Source organism: Neophocaena asiaeorientalis, unplaced genomic scaffold, assembly GCF_003031525.2.
Source record: "Neophocaena asiaeorientalis asiaeorientalis breed wild unplaced genomic scaffold, Neophocaena_asiaeorientalis_V1.1 scaffold217, whole genome shotgun sequence".
Taxonomy (NCBI): Eukaryota; Metazoa; Chordata; class Mammalia; order Artiodactyla; family Phocoenidae; genus Neophocaena; species Neophocaena asiaeorientalis.
In genome coordinates this window covers 7,668,963-7,686,468 of record NW_020172293.1, presented here as the reverse complement: position 1 = coordinate 7,686,468, position 17,506 = coordinate 7,668,963, and the positions used below count along the sequence as shown (strand labels likewise).

Here is a 17,506-nt window from a genome sequence, read left to right as displayed (position 1 = left end):
ATTAATAAACTTAATTCCTGCCTTCAAGGATTTTATAGTCTTATGAGGATATATACAGATATAATTGAGTATTTAGACAGATGTGATTATAAAATTACCATATTAGAGGATTTTACTGCTACTTTAAATTCTTTGCTGAATAAGGTGGAAAATAAAATAAATGAATAAATAAGCAGTACTGATGGGTTAGAATGGGTGGAATTAAGCAGGGCAAGTCTTTGGAGAAGGTACTTTTTTCTGTAATTAAAAAAGGAAGGCCTAATGTGGTGGCTGATAAAGTATACGCTACGGAAGGTGGAGCAAGGATGGATTGGAATGAGAGAGTGATATTTGGGCCAAGATGGGTGTGGGCTGAGACGTTTGCATTTACTCATTAAGCACCTACTATGTGCCAAGCACTGTGCTGACCGCTGAAGATAAGATGAAGCACAAAACCTGATGGTGGTCCCTGCCCTGCACACAGCGAGTGTACTTTCTAATGGGGAGAGAGACATGGACTTTAAAAGATACAGTTTTTAAAAAAGAGCTGAGAGAGGTGGACAGCCAGGCAGGGTGGAGTTTTACAGTGAGGTGGGGGAGTTTTATTCAGTGGTCTCTGTGCCTTCATCCGCAAGGATATTGGCATCGTGAAAAGAGAAGGTACGGAGTTAGGTTGAGATGTAGAGGTAGCCTACAGAAAGATGAAAAGATTTATGTTGAATTGTGGGTAGTATTTTAAAATTGAAATCCTTTTCTTTTTGAGTCATTGATTGGCTGGAGGAATGTGACACGGCTGCTGGTGTTTTCCACGGATGCTGGGTTTCACTTTGCTGGAGATGGGAAACTTGGTGGCATTGTTTTACCAAATGATGGACAGTGTCACCTGGAAAATGATGTGTACACCATGAGCCATTATTATGTAAGTGCTTAGCTCCTTACATATTGAATGGATTCAGGTTGGGTTTAGGGTCTAATACGAAGAGTATTGTGGGTGACTGGCTCGTGGGTTCTTCAGGGTTTGTTATTTTGGTGAGTTGGGCCCTGACCTAATGTGCAGGAAAGCTCGTGTTGCTGTTTTGAGTCTCTGGCTTTGTGCTTGCTTCCTTCCGTGTAGATGAGGGCCCGGGGGTGAAGGGAGCTGCTGACTCCCGACTCTGCGCCTCAGCCCAGAGCTGTCTCCTCTCACTCGCGTACGTCAGGGGGTAGCAAGCTTGATATTATGTCTAATCAAATCACTTGTATAGTCTTAACACTCCTTGTCTTATTTATACATGATTTAAGAAAGCAGGCACCCTGCCTCTACTGAAAATAAAGATTGGCAAATTATTCAAGGTCTGGAAGAAATCTAAACCTTGCTGAATCTTGGTCTTTTTCTTAAGTGATACGTAGATAATATAACCTTTAATTACTGGCAGTTCTTTACTTTCATTGTTCTGACATTTAATATACACAGATAATCTTGCTCTTTAAAGTCTTTTTATTATGGAAATTTAAAATTTACATATAAAGATAGAAGAGGATTAGAAACCCACTAGACAGCACCCACTTCAGCAATAATTTGTGTTGTTTCAAGCAGTCTTTTGTAAGTAATCCAGTTGATATCTGCAAATCATTATTTTCAGCAAGTACTGAAAACCTGGAGTAGATTGGATGTAATTACATACTGAATTTTATTACTTAATTTCTTAGGATTATCCTTCTATTGCTCACCTTGTCCAAAAACTAAGTGAAAATAACATTCAGACGATTTTTGCAGTTACTGAAGAATTTCAGCCCGTTTACAAGGTAAATATATACGTGTGAGATCAAAAGAGGAACACGTTTCTAGACCCTTTTTGTTTAGTCATTAGAGGCAAAATGATATGTCTGAATTGAAATGTGGGAAAATGTCACCAGCTAAAAAAAAAAGTGATGTATATTAATTTTAGTTACATTGTAAAGCTAGTTGTTTTTAGGTCTGACTCCTTGAGTTTATTTAGGAAATGTATCGAGAACTGTTATTTAAAAATAAATAGTAAGTACTCAGTAGATGCTAATTAGTTGAATGAGTAGTACTTGTATTTTATGTTTTCTCTTTTAATTGCAGGAACTGAAAAATTTGATCCCTAAGTCAGCAGTAGGAACATTATCTGCAAATTCTAGCAATGTGATTCAGTTGATCATCGATGCATACAACGTGAGTGCGTTTTAAATAAGATCTGTTTTGGGCAATACCCTGTGGAGAATACTTTTCTCAAAAAAAGTAAAACTCCTTTCATACACGATTTAGCAAGCCCCAGAAGACAACATAAAACTTAAATTCTGCATCTGGAGGCAAAACTCATATTCTCTTACAAATAAGTATCTGCAGAGCAAAATGTAACAAAGGCATGTGGGGAAAATTTCTAAATTCTGTTTTAATGTTGTTAAGTAATAAGTCTCCTTGTTGGAAAGCAAGTGTGAAACAACTTAGATTTATAGGATGACCTCAGTCTTCTTTTTCCACCCCTTCTTTTTATAGATTCATCTATTTTGATGAATTGTGCCAGAAAAGCTTTTTTTTGGGGGGCTAATTCTTCTCTTGACATATATTCAGGGTATATAGTTCTCTGTTTTCAGGAGGTACACACAGTCATATATGCATGTACCATAAAGTATATATGAATGTATTTACATATATTTGACTTACCATTTTAATAAGATTTATAAGATTTTTTTCCCCCCAGATTGGAAGGAAGTTGAAATTAAAGAGGAATTTTCTCCACCCTGAGCTTTAGTTCAGAGTACTTTAGTGATACTCATTCACCATTGGTCAATAACTGTTGTAAGTGTTCTGGAGGCCTTTGTAATACAACAGTAACCATCCTGTACTGTGTACACCACCCCAGCCTTTTGATGGGTTGAATTTTAGATATTTTCTACCTCATGCTAGGGGTTCCCAGAATTTTTTGGAAAGACCCTACTCGAAGAGAGAGGTTTTTACAAAGATTTTCTAGATTCTGGTTGTTCCCTGTCTCTCCCATAGCTGTTTTGTTCTCCGTCTTCACAGCATATCTTAATGCTTTCCCAACTCCATCCGTGCAGGAGTGTGACCAGGAGAGAGCTTGCTGCTGCAGCCTTCTCCGTTGGTCCTGAGCAATCTGCTGTTCTAAAAACGCGGTGCCTTGAATCCTCCCACTTCGGGTTTTCTTTTCTTGGGGGGTGAGGGCGCAGGGCTGCAACTGCACCTGAGCAGATTTGTTCCCAGACCAGTGTAGCGGATCGTTTACTTCAGGCCCTAGTGAGCTGGGAGTTGGTAGGGTCAGAGGAGAGCTGTGTTGCCACCGGGGGAGGAGAGCGTTCTGCGTTCTTAAGGCTCCTCATAATTAACGCCGGCCCTCTGTGCTGTGTCATCATTAAAATTTTAACTCAGTAATTAAACCATAAATACTTTTTCCAGTCATGTACATTATTTTGAAGAATTGATCCTTATTAATTAGAGCCCATTTCTCTGGGTTTTGTGTTTTCTGGTCACTCAAGATTTGGCTTCAGATATTTTATTTAAATGATACTGTTTCTTAACAGTTCATTTTACCCATTGGATTTATGCATTCAACTTATTTTATAGTAGCATTCGTTTGCCTTTCCTCTGTTTAATAGTCTTTCTTTTAGTCCTTGTCTTCAGAAGTCATTTTGGAAAACAGCAAATTACCAGAAGGAGTAACAATAAATTACAAGTCTTACTGCAAGAATGGGGTGAATGGAACAGGGGAAAATGGGAGAAAATGCTCTAATATTTCCATTGGGGATGAGGTATGTTCCATAAACGTTTTCTGAAGAAGAGAAAAAACTGTTTACAGGCAATGTAGTTTATAAATAAATATAATTTGGAGTGGCTTTTTGCAATTTTTTTAAGTAGATTTAAATTGCTTAGTTGTTGACTTATCTTCTTGTTTTCCCTTAAGGTTCAGTTTGAAATCAGCGTAACTTCAAATAAATGTCCAAATAAGAATTCTGAAACCATTAAAATTAAGCCTCTGGGCTTCACTGAAGAAGTAGAGATTATTCTTCAGTTCATCTGTGAATGTGAATGCCAGAGTGAAGGCATCCCTGGCAGTCCCAAGTGCCATGATGGCAATGGGACCTTTGAGTGTGGAGCCTGCAGGTGAGCTGGGGCTGTGGAGAGTGACGGGGTGCGGGGGGACTGCGGCTGGGACGGCTGCAGGGGCAGGCTCTGTTTGGGCGTCCAGAGAGATTCTGTCTATTGGAGCAAATAAATGATTGTTCCGGCCACTGTTGCTCACCACAAGATCAATTTGATGATCTTGTGTGTGCTATTTATGGAAAGCTCTTCCCTGCCTTTTTTTTTTTTTCTTAGGCAGACTGTCCTTTACTGTAAAATAAAAGCTTTTATAGCCATCCAAGATGTATATTTAACAAATGGTTAAGGTAGCATTTGGGTTTTCCTCTCATTATAGCCGTCTGAATTCTCTGGAGCTAAATAAGCTTATATAAAATAATAGTGATTGTATCTGGGAAATGGAATTAGGAAGCAATAAAGGATGTTCACCGTGTATTACATGTACTTCTGAGTCGCTGGAATAGTTTTTAAAAAACCAATATACTTTGTAAAATTGAAAAGAAAACAGTATTTTCAGAACATAGAATCTACTACTAACAAAACTATAGTCAGATTATTTTAAATTTTATTTTCATACTGTGATTACTTTTTAATTAAAAATTAAAATTGAATGTACTCTGAATAATCTTTCTCCTTAAAAGAATAGGAGGAGGGAAGAATATTTTGATGCAGGTGTCAGCCCCAAATGACTATGCTTTGAAGGGTTTTTAATTATGAGAAAAATAGATGGCTGTATTTTGCCATCAGTTATTAGCTTTCTATTCTAAATAACAATTAAAATGTTACATTTTTAAATTTTCCATGTCATACATATCCTGACTGAATTGTGTAGATCCATTTTTAGGAAAATATTACTTAACTGAAAGATCATCTTGAAAATGCTTTGCCTTCCTTCTTTTTGCGTATTTACCAGATACAGAACTAGTGTCTTCATTGTCTGAACACTAGGTGTTCTAAAAATAAGCAGTGTGGCTGAGAAGTCTGGATCCATAGGATAAATGTATTTTTAAACAGTATGTTAGTTATATTTTCAAATGATAGGCTCAGTATGTTTTTCTTCAACTTCCATGCACCTTTTGGGGTGTGTTTATTGTATTTTTTTGGATTAACAATTGGACGATTGCTTCACCTATAATAGCAAATGTAATAAATAGCATATCATTGGAAAACACAGCACTTTTAAAAATAAGTTTATCCTATGTTTCTAAATGTCTTGTTCACCTGTTCATTGCTAGATTGTATTTTCATCTTGATCAAAATGGTTACTTTCCTGAAGAGGGCTTTTTTTCCTAGGCCCCCGTGGAGATTGCATATGGATTTGAATGGCTCTGTGTGTGTGTGCATATGTACACTTCTGTGCACGTCTGTGACGTGTGGCGTGACATGTGATAAAAGTGTAGTTTGAAGATAATGTTCATAGTCTTACTTCCTCTCCCAGTCTTTCTCACAGCATGATTTGTTACTTTCACTTATTTTTATTTTATGTGATTGAAATTTTGGACTCTGTTTAGGTGCAACGAGGGACGTGTTGGGAGACATTGTGAATGTAGCACAGATGAGGTGAACAGTGAAGATATGGACGCTTACTGCAGGAAAGAGAACAGTTCAGAAATATGTAGCAACAATGGAGAATGTGTCTGTGGACAGTGTGTGTGTCGGAAGAGGGATAATACAAACGAAATTTATTCTGGCAAATTCTGCGAGTGTGATAATTTCAACTGTGATAGATCCAATGGCTTAATTTGTGGAGGTGAGAAGGGGTCTGAAAATGGTTATAAAATGTGGTCCTATCTAATACAATAAAAAATCCTGAGAGTTTGCTTAGTGAATAAATAGAAAAAGGGCAGCATTGAGGGTCACTCCATCCCACAGACAGCCTTTCTTACATGTTATTGCTTGTTTTCACTTTTCGGTCAATGCTCTGATTTTACATTTTTACCGTTGTTATGAGAAATGATATTTTTTATTGCAGGAAATGGTGTCTGCAAGTGTCGTGTGTGTGAATGCAACCCTAACTACACTGGCAGTGCCTGTGACTGTTCTCTGGACACTACCTCCTGCACGGCTGTGAATGGGCAGATCTGCAATGGCCGGGGCGTCTGTGAGTGTGGCGCCTGTAAGTGTACAGATCCCAAGTTCCAAGGGCCGACCTGTGAGATGTGCCAGACGTGCCTTGGAGTCTGTGCCGAGCATAAGTGAGTGTTTCCGAATTGCTTGAAATGGGTGATAACTCGCTGTTGGCCTCTGTATCAGCACACCATACAGCGAACAGCGCTAACATCAGGTTATGCTGTAAATAAACTGTCACATTGAAGCCCAGTTTTTAAATCTTAAAAATTCTTTCCCAGTAGCTGGTGTTTGTCACATGATACTGAAACGTGTCGTACGAGAGTGATGGTACAGTTATTTCAATCTGAGTTTGCTATGTAAGTGAATCCATGTGGTAACCTTTGTTAAATTAGCATTACCAATTGCTTAATTAACTATCTTTTGACTAAACTAAATAAAATTGAGTTTTGTCCCTTGAAGAAAGAACTACTGTTGTACCAGCGACACATTTCAAAAGTTATTTTGGCTTTAAATTGTGTATTAAATATCTGATAGGGCTAGTTTCATTTTCCTACTCTTATTTCTTTTGGAGGATTTTAGTTTGAGCTGTAATAAATCTATAATATCACTTGGGAAACTAGCATCTTTATGTTTAGTTTCCCCATCTAGAAATATGTTTCTTCATTTATTTATATCTTCTTCTATTGCTCTTGGCTTAATTTGGTTAAATTTTGAGTCTAGCACACAAAATAATCTTTAAGCAAATATTATTTTAAATAATAAATGTAATCATTTGCATTTTAACAGGGAATGTGTTCAGTGCCGAGCCTTCAACAAGGGAGAAAAGAAAGACACGTGTGCTCAGGAATGTTCGCATTTCAACATTACCAAGGTTGAAAATCGGGACAGGTTGCCGCAGCCAGGCCAGGTGGATCCCCTGTCCCATTGTAAGGAGAAGGACGTTGACGATTGCTGGTTCTACTTCACATATTCAGTGAACGGGAACAATGAGGCCACTGTTCATGTTGTAGAGACTCCAGGTAGAAATCTGATCATTTCAAAATTCTTTGCGTTTTCTTTTATGTCTCTTTACTGCTTAGGGCTATTGGTAGTTTCCTTAATATCTAGGAACAACTCCAGCTGGACTATTATATGTCCAAGTTGGGACACTTTTAATCTCTCAAAGCTTAAACTAGTATTTAATTAATAAATAAGGGAAAGAGAAAGCAGGTTCTGAGTTTTGTGAATGGAGAGTCCGAGGAGTAAATGCAGTAGCCCACACAGAGCCCTCAGCACGGCGCCTGGCAGTAGGCTCTCGGTAAGAGCACCATCATTATTAATGATATTTAAATATGAGTTGATTTTAGGCTTGGACACTGGGAAAGATAATTTGTTAAAGGATGTTATATACAGCATGAATTTGTTCAGCTTCTCAAAAGATGAAACATTTTTATCTTGGTTTTTCTGGGTGCTTTTAATATACTTTGGAATTTTCTACATTTGTGGTCAGATTTTTATGGGAATGTAAGTTTTAATTTCTCCCAGATAAATATTAGGAATGGATTTTGGAGGCGTATATTTAACTTCAGAAGAAACAGCCAAACTGTTTTTTTAAAGTCTCTGTTGTTTTGCATATGTATTTTTCAAATGTTGTCTCAGTCTGTGCCTCCTTGTCTTCATTTTCTTGAGTGTTTTTTGAAGATCAGAAGCTTAAATTTTGATGAAATACGATTTACCAGGTTTTTCTTTTATAGATCTTGCTCTTTACTATTATGTCTTAGAACTCTTTGCCTAATTCAAGTTCATAAGGATTTTTCTCCTGTGTTTTCTTCTAAAAGTTTTATAGTTCTGGTTTTCCATTTAGGTCTGTAACCCACTGTGAGCTGATCTTAGTATATGGAGTGGGGTCCAGTTTTTTTATATGTAGATTTCCAGTCGTTCTTGCACCATTTGTTGAAAAGGTTGACCTTTCTCCACCTTGGTTGAAAATGAGGTGACCTTATATATGTGGGCCTGTTTCTGACTCTTGATTGTTTTCCGTTAATCCAGGCATCTGTCCTTTAGCCAATACCACACTGTCTCAGTTAGTGTTGCTTCATAGCTAGTCGTGAAATCTGGTAATACAAGTTGTCCAACTTTGTTCTTTTCTGAAAGTGCTTTTGAAACACTTTCATAGTTCTCCTACTTCTTTGTAAATTTTAGAATAAACTTGCTTGATATCTACACGTCCTGCCAGGATTTTGATTGGGATAGCATTGAGTTTATAGATCAAATTGGGGGAGGGACTTCCCTGGTGGTGCAGTGGTTAAGAATCCGATTGCCTGCCAGTGCAGGGGACATGGGTTTGAGCCCTGGTTCAGGAAGACCCCACATGCTGCAGAGTGACTAAGCCCGTACGCCACAACTACTGAGCCTGCGCTCTAGAGCCCTCGTGCCACAACTACTGAGCCTGTGTGCCTAGAGCCCATGCTCCACGACAAGAGAAGCCAGTGCAGTGAGAAGCTCGTGCACTGCAACGAAGAGTAGCCCCTGCCCGCCGCAACTAGAGAAAGCCCATGCGCAGCAACGAAGACCCAATGCAGCCAAAAATAAAAATAAATTAATTATTAAAAAAAAAATTGGGGGAGAATTGACATTTTAACAATGTTGAGTCTTCTGATCCATGAACATGGAATCTCTCTCCATTTATTCAGGTCTTTTTTCCATCAGTGTTTAATAATTTTTAGCATGTGAATCTTGCACATATTTTCTTAGATTTATACATAGGTATATCATGATTTTTGGTGCCATTGTAGAAAATACCATTTTCTAAATTTAGAAGTCAATTTCTATATAATACGTAGAAATACATGACTTTTCTTTATTGATCATGTACGCTGGGGTCTTGTAAACCCATCTGTTACTTCTAGTATCTTTTTTATAGATTCTTTGGGATAGTGTACATTCACTTACCTTGGAATTTTAATTCCTGTGTGTTTTTTTATGAGACTGCCCAGCTCTTTGTAATTTTGGCTGTACCTTCACATTCTAGTCCCTCATGTGCTCATCCTTTGCTTCTTACTTTACAGAGTGCCCCACTGGTCCAGACATTATCCCAATTGTAGCAGGTGTGGTTGCTGGAATTGTTCTTATTGGCCTTGCATTGCTGCTGATTTGGAAGCTTTTAATGATCATTCACGACAGAAGGGAATTTGCCAAATTTGAAAAGGAAAAAATGAATGCCAAATGGGACACGGTAAGTTGGAAATCATGTAAAAAGGAGGGTGATTCATAAAGCAAATGTAACACTTTTAAGACTTATTAGCTCTAAAGCTGATAATTAAAGTCCTTTAAATATTTTATTCCCCCCAAAATTTATTACTCAGAAAACTTGGATTTAGTGAAAAATAGAAAACATCTTAAGTATATCCTATTAAAACAAAACAATTATAAGAATGTTTCTTCTGATTACTGTGGTCATTGTTTTTATTTCCTTAATAATTTTAATCTTAAATCTGCTCTTCTCCCTTTTTTTTCTCATGTAAAATAGAATCAAATAGAATCCTAAGTAATAGCAAGCTATTCAGTAGAAAGCTTTTTCTGTTTTTCTTTTCCCCCAACAAAGAAACCTAAGTAGAACGCAGCCAGACTCAAAAGGCTACATATGTATGACTCCACTTATATGACAGTCTGGAAAAGGTAAAACCCTAGAGGCAGGAATGAGATCCAGTGGCCCGAGGGATCGTGGGATGATCTTCATTGTGGGTGTGTTTATACATTTGAGAATTCATGGAACTGTGTACTTAAAAAGGGTATTTTTGTTCTCTGCGATTTTACGACTTAGTAAACCTGGCTTTATAAAAATTTAGAAGCTGCAAGTGATGAACGTTGATGCCAGCAGTTAGTGCTTTGAAGCGTGGGGTGGGAGGCCGAGGTGGCCAAGCGTTGGCCTTCGTGTATTCATCTTTTGATACAAGAAAGCAGTGACAATCTTCAGTATTGTTAAATTGTAAATGAATTTTAGTCATTTGCATTTTACTACAATTTGCTTGGGTTTTTTAAAAAAATTAATTTTGGAAGTGTAAAAATAGTAAAAATTCTCTTTTATAGTGTTTAAACACTATACATGTCAGCTTTTTTCTGATGAAGTCATTAGAAACTATTTCTTTTACTTCAGCAAGAAAATCCGATTTACAAGAGTCCTGTTAATAATTTCAAGAATCCAAACTATGGACGTAAAGCTGGTCTCTAAGTTGCCGTTCGTATTTTCATTCATTTTCTGTCTTTGCATGTGAAATTTATCCTTTCTGCTGCACTGTGTGCCCTTTATCACTATTGCTGCCTTTTTTTATTTTAAATCTGGCTTTATTTATATGGCTATACTATGGCTTTTCTTTTTGTGTGTTAATACAGTTAGTGTTTAGAGGGGCTTTGGATGAAGCTTTATGGTATAGAAGCAGCAGCTGTGTTGTAGTGAAAAGAGAATGTGCTTTGTGATCAGAGAGACCTGGGTTGAGTCCCAGCTCTTCCACTTAGTAAGTAGAATGGCATTGGGTCACTTCCCAGAGCTTTAACATGGAGTCAGTAGTGATACTGTTTGGTGTGGTTGTTCTTGGCTAATGACTGTAGTGTATGATAGCAGCCTGTCAGTTATAATCCTTACTAGAGTCCTTTGCTTTAGGTAGTATTATTATCCTTATAATAATATAACAAATTATTATATGTAAGTTTTAGGGTGAAACAATGAAAAGTGAACATGAAAACTAAAGTTCAAAATAGAATAAATGTAACCTGGTATAACATTTGTATAATATATAACTACAGTGTCATCGTTATTGATTCTAGAAATATTTTGAAAATCTTTAGTTCTTGACTGTAACTTAAAATTCCTTTAAAAATCAGAACCTTTTATTTATATATATTTCTTCTTCTTAGTTACTGAATAATTCTAATACTCAAAGCTAACACTGAACTCTTTTTGAAAGGTAACAAAGACTTTAAAGAGAAAAATCCTATTATAGTTTTAAATAAAAACTTAGTTGAAAATTTCATAGTGGTAATAAAGCTTGGTTAACGTATTCTCTAAGCTAGGGTAAGTTACTTTGGTGAGTATATGCTTTACCTGGATGACAAATTTATCATTTTCATTTTCTCTTTTAGCAGTAGTGGACAGGCTTCTTCCTTGTAACTGAGTTTTCATGAAGTGCTTCTAGCATGTTTTAATATAATTATGTAAGCCCCTAAAACTCTCCGATAAAAAGATTGTGATTAGAACCAATTCTCCTGACTGGTGATCCAGAACTCTTCTTTCCTTTCCTAACTACTTTTTTTTTTTTTTTTTCTTTGCGGTACACGGGCCTCTCACTGTTGTGGCCTCTCCCGTTGCGGAGCACAGGCTCCGGATGCGCAGGCTCAGCGGCCATGGCTCACGGGCCCAGCCGCTCCGCGGCATGTGGGATCTTCCCGGACCGGGGCACGAACCCGTGTCCCCTGCATCGGCAGGCGGACTCTCAACCACTGCGCCACCAGGGAAGCCCTCCTAACTACTTTTATTCTTATTTCACATACTGGAAAACTGAGGCACAGAAGGGTTCAGTAACTTGGCTAAGTTCACCGGGCTAGTTAGTGGAAGAGCTGAGATTCAAACCCAGGCCCCTGGGCTCCAGGATCCAGGTTCTTAACCACTACCTTATATTAGTAGCAATCATTGTCTGTCCTCGGGAGATGCTGTTACCTGGTTAGGAAGAGGGAGATCACTCTTTACAAAAAATGACACTTTTTGGTATTTCTGGTTAACTTCATGGTGTTAGTGTTACTCTAGCACTACTGTGTTGGGCAGACATTGTGACTGGGAGATCACTTTGTTACCTAGAAACCAACGCTGCAGATTTGCTTATTTACTCTGCTGAGAAGTGTGCTTATAAAATAATTAACAAGATCTTAAAGTACAGGAATGTTTAATATTTTTAAGAGATAACAGGAAGTACCGATAACATTAGAAGCCATTACTTGCAAGATTTTTCTTTTATTTCTAAGCAGATTTTAAGACTTTTGAAATGGCAAAGTTAAATTTGATGGCAGAAAATTATTGTCAGGTTCATATATGTGTAGTTTGGTAACGTTTTCCTGTTAGTATGAGATTTGATGCATTCTTTTCTTTCTCGCTTAATGCTTTACAGAAAGTTAGTTTTAGAAGGAAACTGATTTGCTGGGATCCCTTTCCCTCCCTCCCTCCCTCCCTGTCAAAAACAATCAAATATTGACACTTTCATGTGGTTACTTATATGAGAAAAGTTTCTGTATCTCCTATTGAAAGGTGAAATTTTCACCTTTGCTGTCTGTTAAATTGTGCTTTGAAGGAAGTTAGTAATTAATAGTGAAACTTAATGTTTTCATTGTTAAGTCAGTTTTTGGCTACAGTATTACTTCTTCAGTCAAAATAAGCATTTTGAGGAATTCAGGATGCGAAAGTTTTGTAAAAATTTATTCATTAGTGAAATCCATGCAAATTAATGGCTACAGGTTATTTTGAGATGTTTTCTCAAGAAAAATTAAAGTAGAAATAATAGAAATTAATGAATGAGCATTAAGAAATTAAAACAAATCATGGCTTATAAAGCACTCTTCCAATATGGGACCAAGGTTGCCAGTCAGTTAATTATATCATTAACATATTTCAAATAATAGGCACTCTGATTATTTCAGCACATAAGACTACTCATGTAGGTACATTAAAAAAATCAGATTATCAGCTTTGTAATTGTTAAAGCTGCTAAGCACATTAAATGTGGGCTGCTAATCCCCACGGTTGTGTACTGCATTTCTAACACACCACAGAAATGACGCTGTCACCACCATGTCCGCCCTTCCAGAGGGAGCACAGGATGACATTTACTGAGATCAGAGGTCGTCACTGCTGAACATAACCCTGCTCTCTTGATTTCAATAGGCTTTGCTTTTTGTTGGGATGGGGAGGGGTTGCACTCTGAACATGGGAACTAATCTGCATTATTTTAGCTTACCTTCGTTTAAGATGCCCAATGCAGGTAATTTAATTTTACCTCTAACCTTGCATGTTAAAATTTTGTTTGGATGGACTTTGAAATAATAAGTATAAATGTTTGTGTATATGAAAAGGCAAACTTTTCTCCAAAGGTAAGTTCTGCCGTGCAAATCGTACTTTGGATTCATCTATAACTTAGGTGTTTTTTTCTTTCGTTTTTTTTTTGTTGTTACCTCCCTTATAAGTATTAAACATTAGATTTATCTAATGCATTAGTTTAAAGAAACAATTAAATGGTAATTTATTTTCCTAGCATATTTGAAAGAATGGGCAGTCCTAGCTTCATATAATAGGAAGGTGGAAATAAAGAATGTAACTTACTTGTACTGATCACTCATTAGCAATGTAGTTGCCGGGATCCAGACTCCGGCCTCCATTATGAAATGTCTGCTACAGTGTCTGTATAATCATATTTTAGCTCCAGTTGGGATGAGAGCTCAGAGTTTGATATCCTATGTGATTTTTTATCATCCAGATTATATGATGTTTGTCTTTGAGGGATCCTGAGTTCCTCCATGTTTCAGAAATGACTGGTCAAATTGTGTTTTGTGGGGTGGGGCTAAGGCACTTTGTCACGATTCAGTCGGTATCCAGGCTCACTGCTAAGCTGAAGTCATAGTGGTTTATTTGGTGTCTCTCAAGACCCAGCCCTTATATGTTGCATTTTCCCGCAGTGATTTCCTGTCTGCAAGATAAATTCAGTCTTTTTAGCATGGCACACAGGGCCTTTCGTGATCTGGCACTGTCTTCTTTCTTGTCTCCTTTCCCTTCCCCACTCCTCAAAACATACACATGCACCCTTTAAAAACTTCTGAACTATGTATATTTCTACCTAACTGTGCCATTCTTTCCCCAACACCTTGACTGCATGTGTATGTGTGTCTGTATACCTCTCAGTGTTTTATCTACAGTCAGTTTCATTTTGACAATATCCCTGATCTTCTCAGAGTCAATCCCTTTTTTCTTATACTGTTCCCTTTTTATGTACATAATTCTCTTTTGTACTGTTTCAGAGCGCCTCAATTTATCTTCATGTTTGTCATCCACCAAACCGTACCCTCCTAGGAGGCAGAAATTGTGGCAATGAAAACTATATCCAAATATAACCTGCAGTCAAGTGTGAATAAAATTTAAAAGCAAAAATTACTGTTTAGATGCCTTCTATATTTTTTGAAATCACCTCAAATGGTTCTATAGTAAGATATAAAACTAAACAGCATTTCAAAATCTTAATTTTTGCCTAAAATTTAAATGTTTTAAGTTTTTCTTCAATATTTGTTTCATTTGTGCTGTTATTTCCTCTGAGATAGGAATATTTGGCCATATTTCTCACTTGACTTTCAAGCAGGAGAAAGAATGCTGTAGCAGTTATTTAAATGTATCACTTAGCATAAGAGGATTTTTTAAGAAAATGATAGCATGGGGATGTATGTTATCTTCCTGTTTTAAAACATCAGTGTCAGTAAAGTTTTGGATATTGAAAAATCTCTTGTGTTTATGGCTTGGAGTCATTTACTGGGCTTGATTTCAGTACTCTTTAGTAAAATACAGAATTAACAATAAAATAAAACATTTCATCAGTACGATATTGAAGAATAGCAATCATTTCATGAAGAATGGAAATGATTTTTGTCTAAGCAAATGTGGCAACGTGGTGCCTTGGTGGAGGTACTGTGCTCGCAGTGACACTGTGACAGTCTTACCCCAGAACTCACCACAACTTTTGTGGCAGAGCCTCAGAAGAATATCTCCCTCACAGAGATGAAAGCCAAGGAGTCTTCATTATCAAGCACCTTTGTGCACAGTAAAGGGTTAAGAATCAGGCAGTTGATGGCAGAAGAATTCCTTAAGTTCAAAATTAGTTTCAAGACAGCCATTCAAAACCAGTTTAAAAGAGAGAAGCCGTTAACAGCACGCCCTCCAGTGGAGGAATGGGTCAGAAAGGAAATAATGCCAGATGACAGGGGTACCTTTAGGCTTGTAGGGCAAAGCTTTCATTTTCAAATTTTGTGTAAACTTTTTAATGCCTTTTAAAAAATTCAGTGTGATGCCTGGACAGGTAAAATGGAAATGACTTACGAAAACGATCTTTACTTTTAATATTGTCTTATAAATAATGTTACATGACTTCAGTAGAGTGACTGATAACTTTTCTCTTTTTTTTAGGGTGAAAATCCTATTTATAAGAGTGCTGTGACAACTGTTGTCAATCCGAAGTATGAGGGAAAATGAGCGCTGCCAGTGCGTATCCACAACACTGAGTGCAAAGTAGTAATTCCACACCCACAGTAAGGTAGTTTCAGGGCAGTGTTGCTGTGGTTCTCTCTTGGGCAGGTTCTGAAAATGTACAATATGTATAATTTGAAAATTTTTTTATTATTTTGAAAATAATGTTATAATCAATGCCAGGGACTGACAGAAGACTTGAGACAGGATGGTTATCCTTATCATCTAAGGTTGCATTGTGCCTTTTTGACCTTTTCCTCCTGGACTGTTGAAATCCAGCTCTTAGTGGATTAAGCGATATTTCTAGAGTGATTGAAAGGGCAGTAGTTAAAATAATGAGTACGATGAGAGTTTCTCTTAAGTGTTAAAACTGATTTCTTGCTTTGCAGATATGTCACTTTTCAGTTATACAGAATCCAAAGTGAATGTCCTTCTAGCTAGTTTAGAATTGTTTTAAATTTATTATTTTGTTATTTTCCTTATTAGACATGACTGATGACATGATGTATCTGAAAGATGAGTATGTTGGGAGTTGCTTGTGTAAAATAATGAAATGTTTGATCTACAAAGGCCATGGGAAAAGTCAGAGAGTTAGGAAGGGAAAACATAGCTTTAAAACCTGTGTGCCATTTCAAGAGTTACTTAATCTTGGTAACTTTTATGCCTTCTTTTTTTAAATTCAAGCCTTGTTTAAAAGTATTGGGGAATTTTCTGCAAAAAAAAGTCCTTGATTTATATAAAGGCCTTAATTTACATAGTATTTGCTGAATTGGGGACCTCTGGGTGAATTTATTTTATTCATTTTATTTTGTTTAAAGCCTGGTGCTTTTTATCACCTCTTCTAATCTTTTAATGTATTTGTTTGCAATTTTGGGTAAGACTTTTTTGTTATCAGTACTTTTTCATTGATGTTTTAGCTGTACATTTGCCTTTTTAATGACCATGTGAAATTGTACTATGGCTTATGCAACAGCCATCAGTTAAGCAGTTCTTAATTTCAATTAGTGACGTAACAGACCACTGTATATTTACTTCTCACTGTTTGAATTTCCTGTTTGGTTTCATACTAGTCACATTCTTATTTTAAGTGCCTTTTAATTTTAACAGTTCACTTTTTACAATGCTATTTACTGAAGTTATTTATTAAATAAAAATGCCTAAAATATTTAAATTGGATGTTTGGGTTTTATATATTTTGTCAGTTTGTGTGCCTAAAATTTTTATAGCTTAAAGAGATTGACAGAAAATTCCTGGTCATTGGGTATTTTACTTAGACTAAAAGAGAGAAGGAAAGAAGGAAGGGAAGGAAGGAGGAGAGAGATGGTAAAATAAAATTTCAGACTGTCTTTGGGCTCTCTATATAATACTGGATAAATCTCCTTCTCTCCCCACCCTTCTCTTACCTCCCTAGGAGATAGGTTTCATTCCTATATTAAGCAGAATTAACTCTTTATGAACATCCTCTTAGAGCTATTAACTAGAAGCTGGAAATTATATCATTCTATTTAAGATATAGACAAGGAATTGTTATGTTCCTGATAAGTTTCTATTTTCATTTGGCTTTGGTTTATTTATGTTAGAAAGTGTATGTATCCATAAAAAATACTTGTGTGAAGCTTATTGAAAGAAATATATCCCTTCCTGGAGCAATACAATAAGTGTCAGAGATTTGGGGAGAGGATTGTGGTAAAAGTTTCAACTTTACCAGCCTCTCACATTTGCAGTGCCCCTCCCATTTAAAAAAATTGGTATCTTTTTTACCTGTTCCACTTAAATGTATTTCCTGGCTTAGACTAAATCATCTTTCAGTTGAGAATTATACATCTTTATGAGGAAAATTACCTCTTTCATGAACTATCCATTTCACCTGTTTCATTTTCCATTCCCACCACCCACACTGCCGCTTGGTTCAACGCATTTCCTTACACCTGAGGCATAACCCGATGAACTGAATACCATATTTCTGCTCCACAAGTTTGCTTTTATAACGAGATTTTTTATAAATAGGAACAGAGCCTATTTTCTGTTACATTCAATACATGATTCTTTTTCCTGGCATATGCTTTTGATGCTGAAATGTGGTGAATTTTTAATTTTATATTATAATTTAT

At 36.7% G+C, this 17,506-nt stretch overlaps 1 protein-coding gene across 6 annotated transcripts in view; it reads left to right on the top strand.

Annotated features, from left to right (window-relative positions):
• The window catches only part of ITGB1 (integrin subunit beta 1), an 82,031-nt gene extending 65,460 nt beyond the window's left edge, over window positions 1–16,571 (top strand). For 5 of the 6 annotated variants that reach the window (XM_024765399.1, XM_024765410.1, XM_024765417.1 and 2 more), the window contains exons 7-16: window positions 743–898; window positions 1,669–1,764; window positions 2,066–2,155; window positions 3,610–3,750; window positions 3,903–4,102; window positions 5,590–5,828; window positions 6,051–6,273; window positions 6,935–7,167; window positions 9,196–9,362; window positions 15,336–16,571. In XM_024765399.1, coding sequence (XP_024621167.1) covers window positions 743–898; window positions 1,669–1,764; window positions 2,066–2,155; window positions 3,610–3,750; window positions 3,903–4,102; window positions 5,590–5,828; window positions 6,051–6,273; window positions 6,935–7,167; window positions 9,196–9,362; window positions 15,336–15,401 — 1,611 coding nt within the window. In that variant the 3' untranslated portion in view covers window positions 15,402–16,571. Of the gene's footprint in view, window positions 1–742; window positions 899–1,668; window positions 1,765–2,065; window positions 2,156–3,609; window positions 3,751–3,902; window positions 4,103–5,589; window positions 5,829–6,050; window positions 6,274–6,934; window positions 7,168–9,195; window positions 9,363–10,283; window positions 10,359–15,335 lie in introns of those variants that run through there. The other variant, XM_024765424.1, reaches the window with a different exon arrangement.
• The last annotated feature ends 935 nt before the right edge of the window (window positions 16,572–17,506 follow it).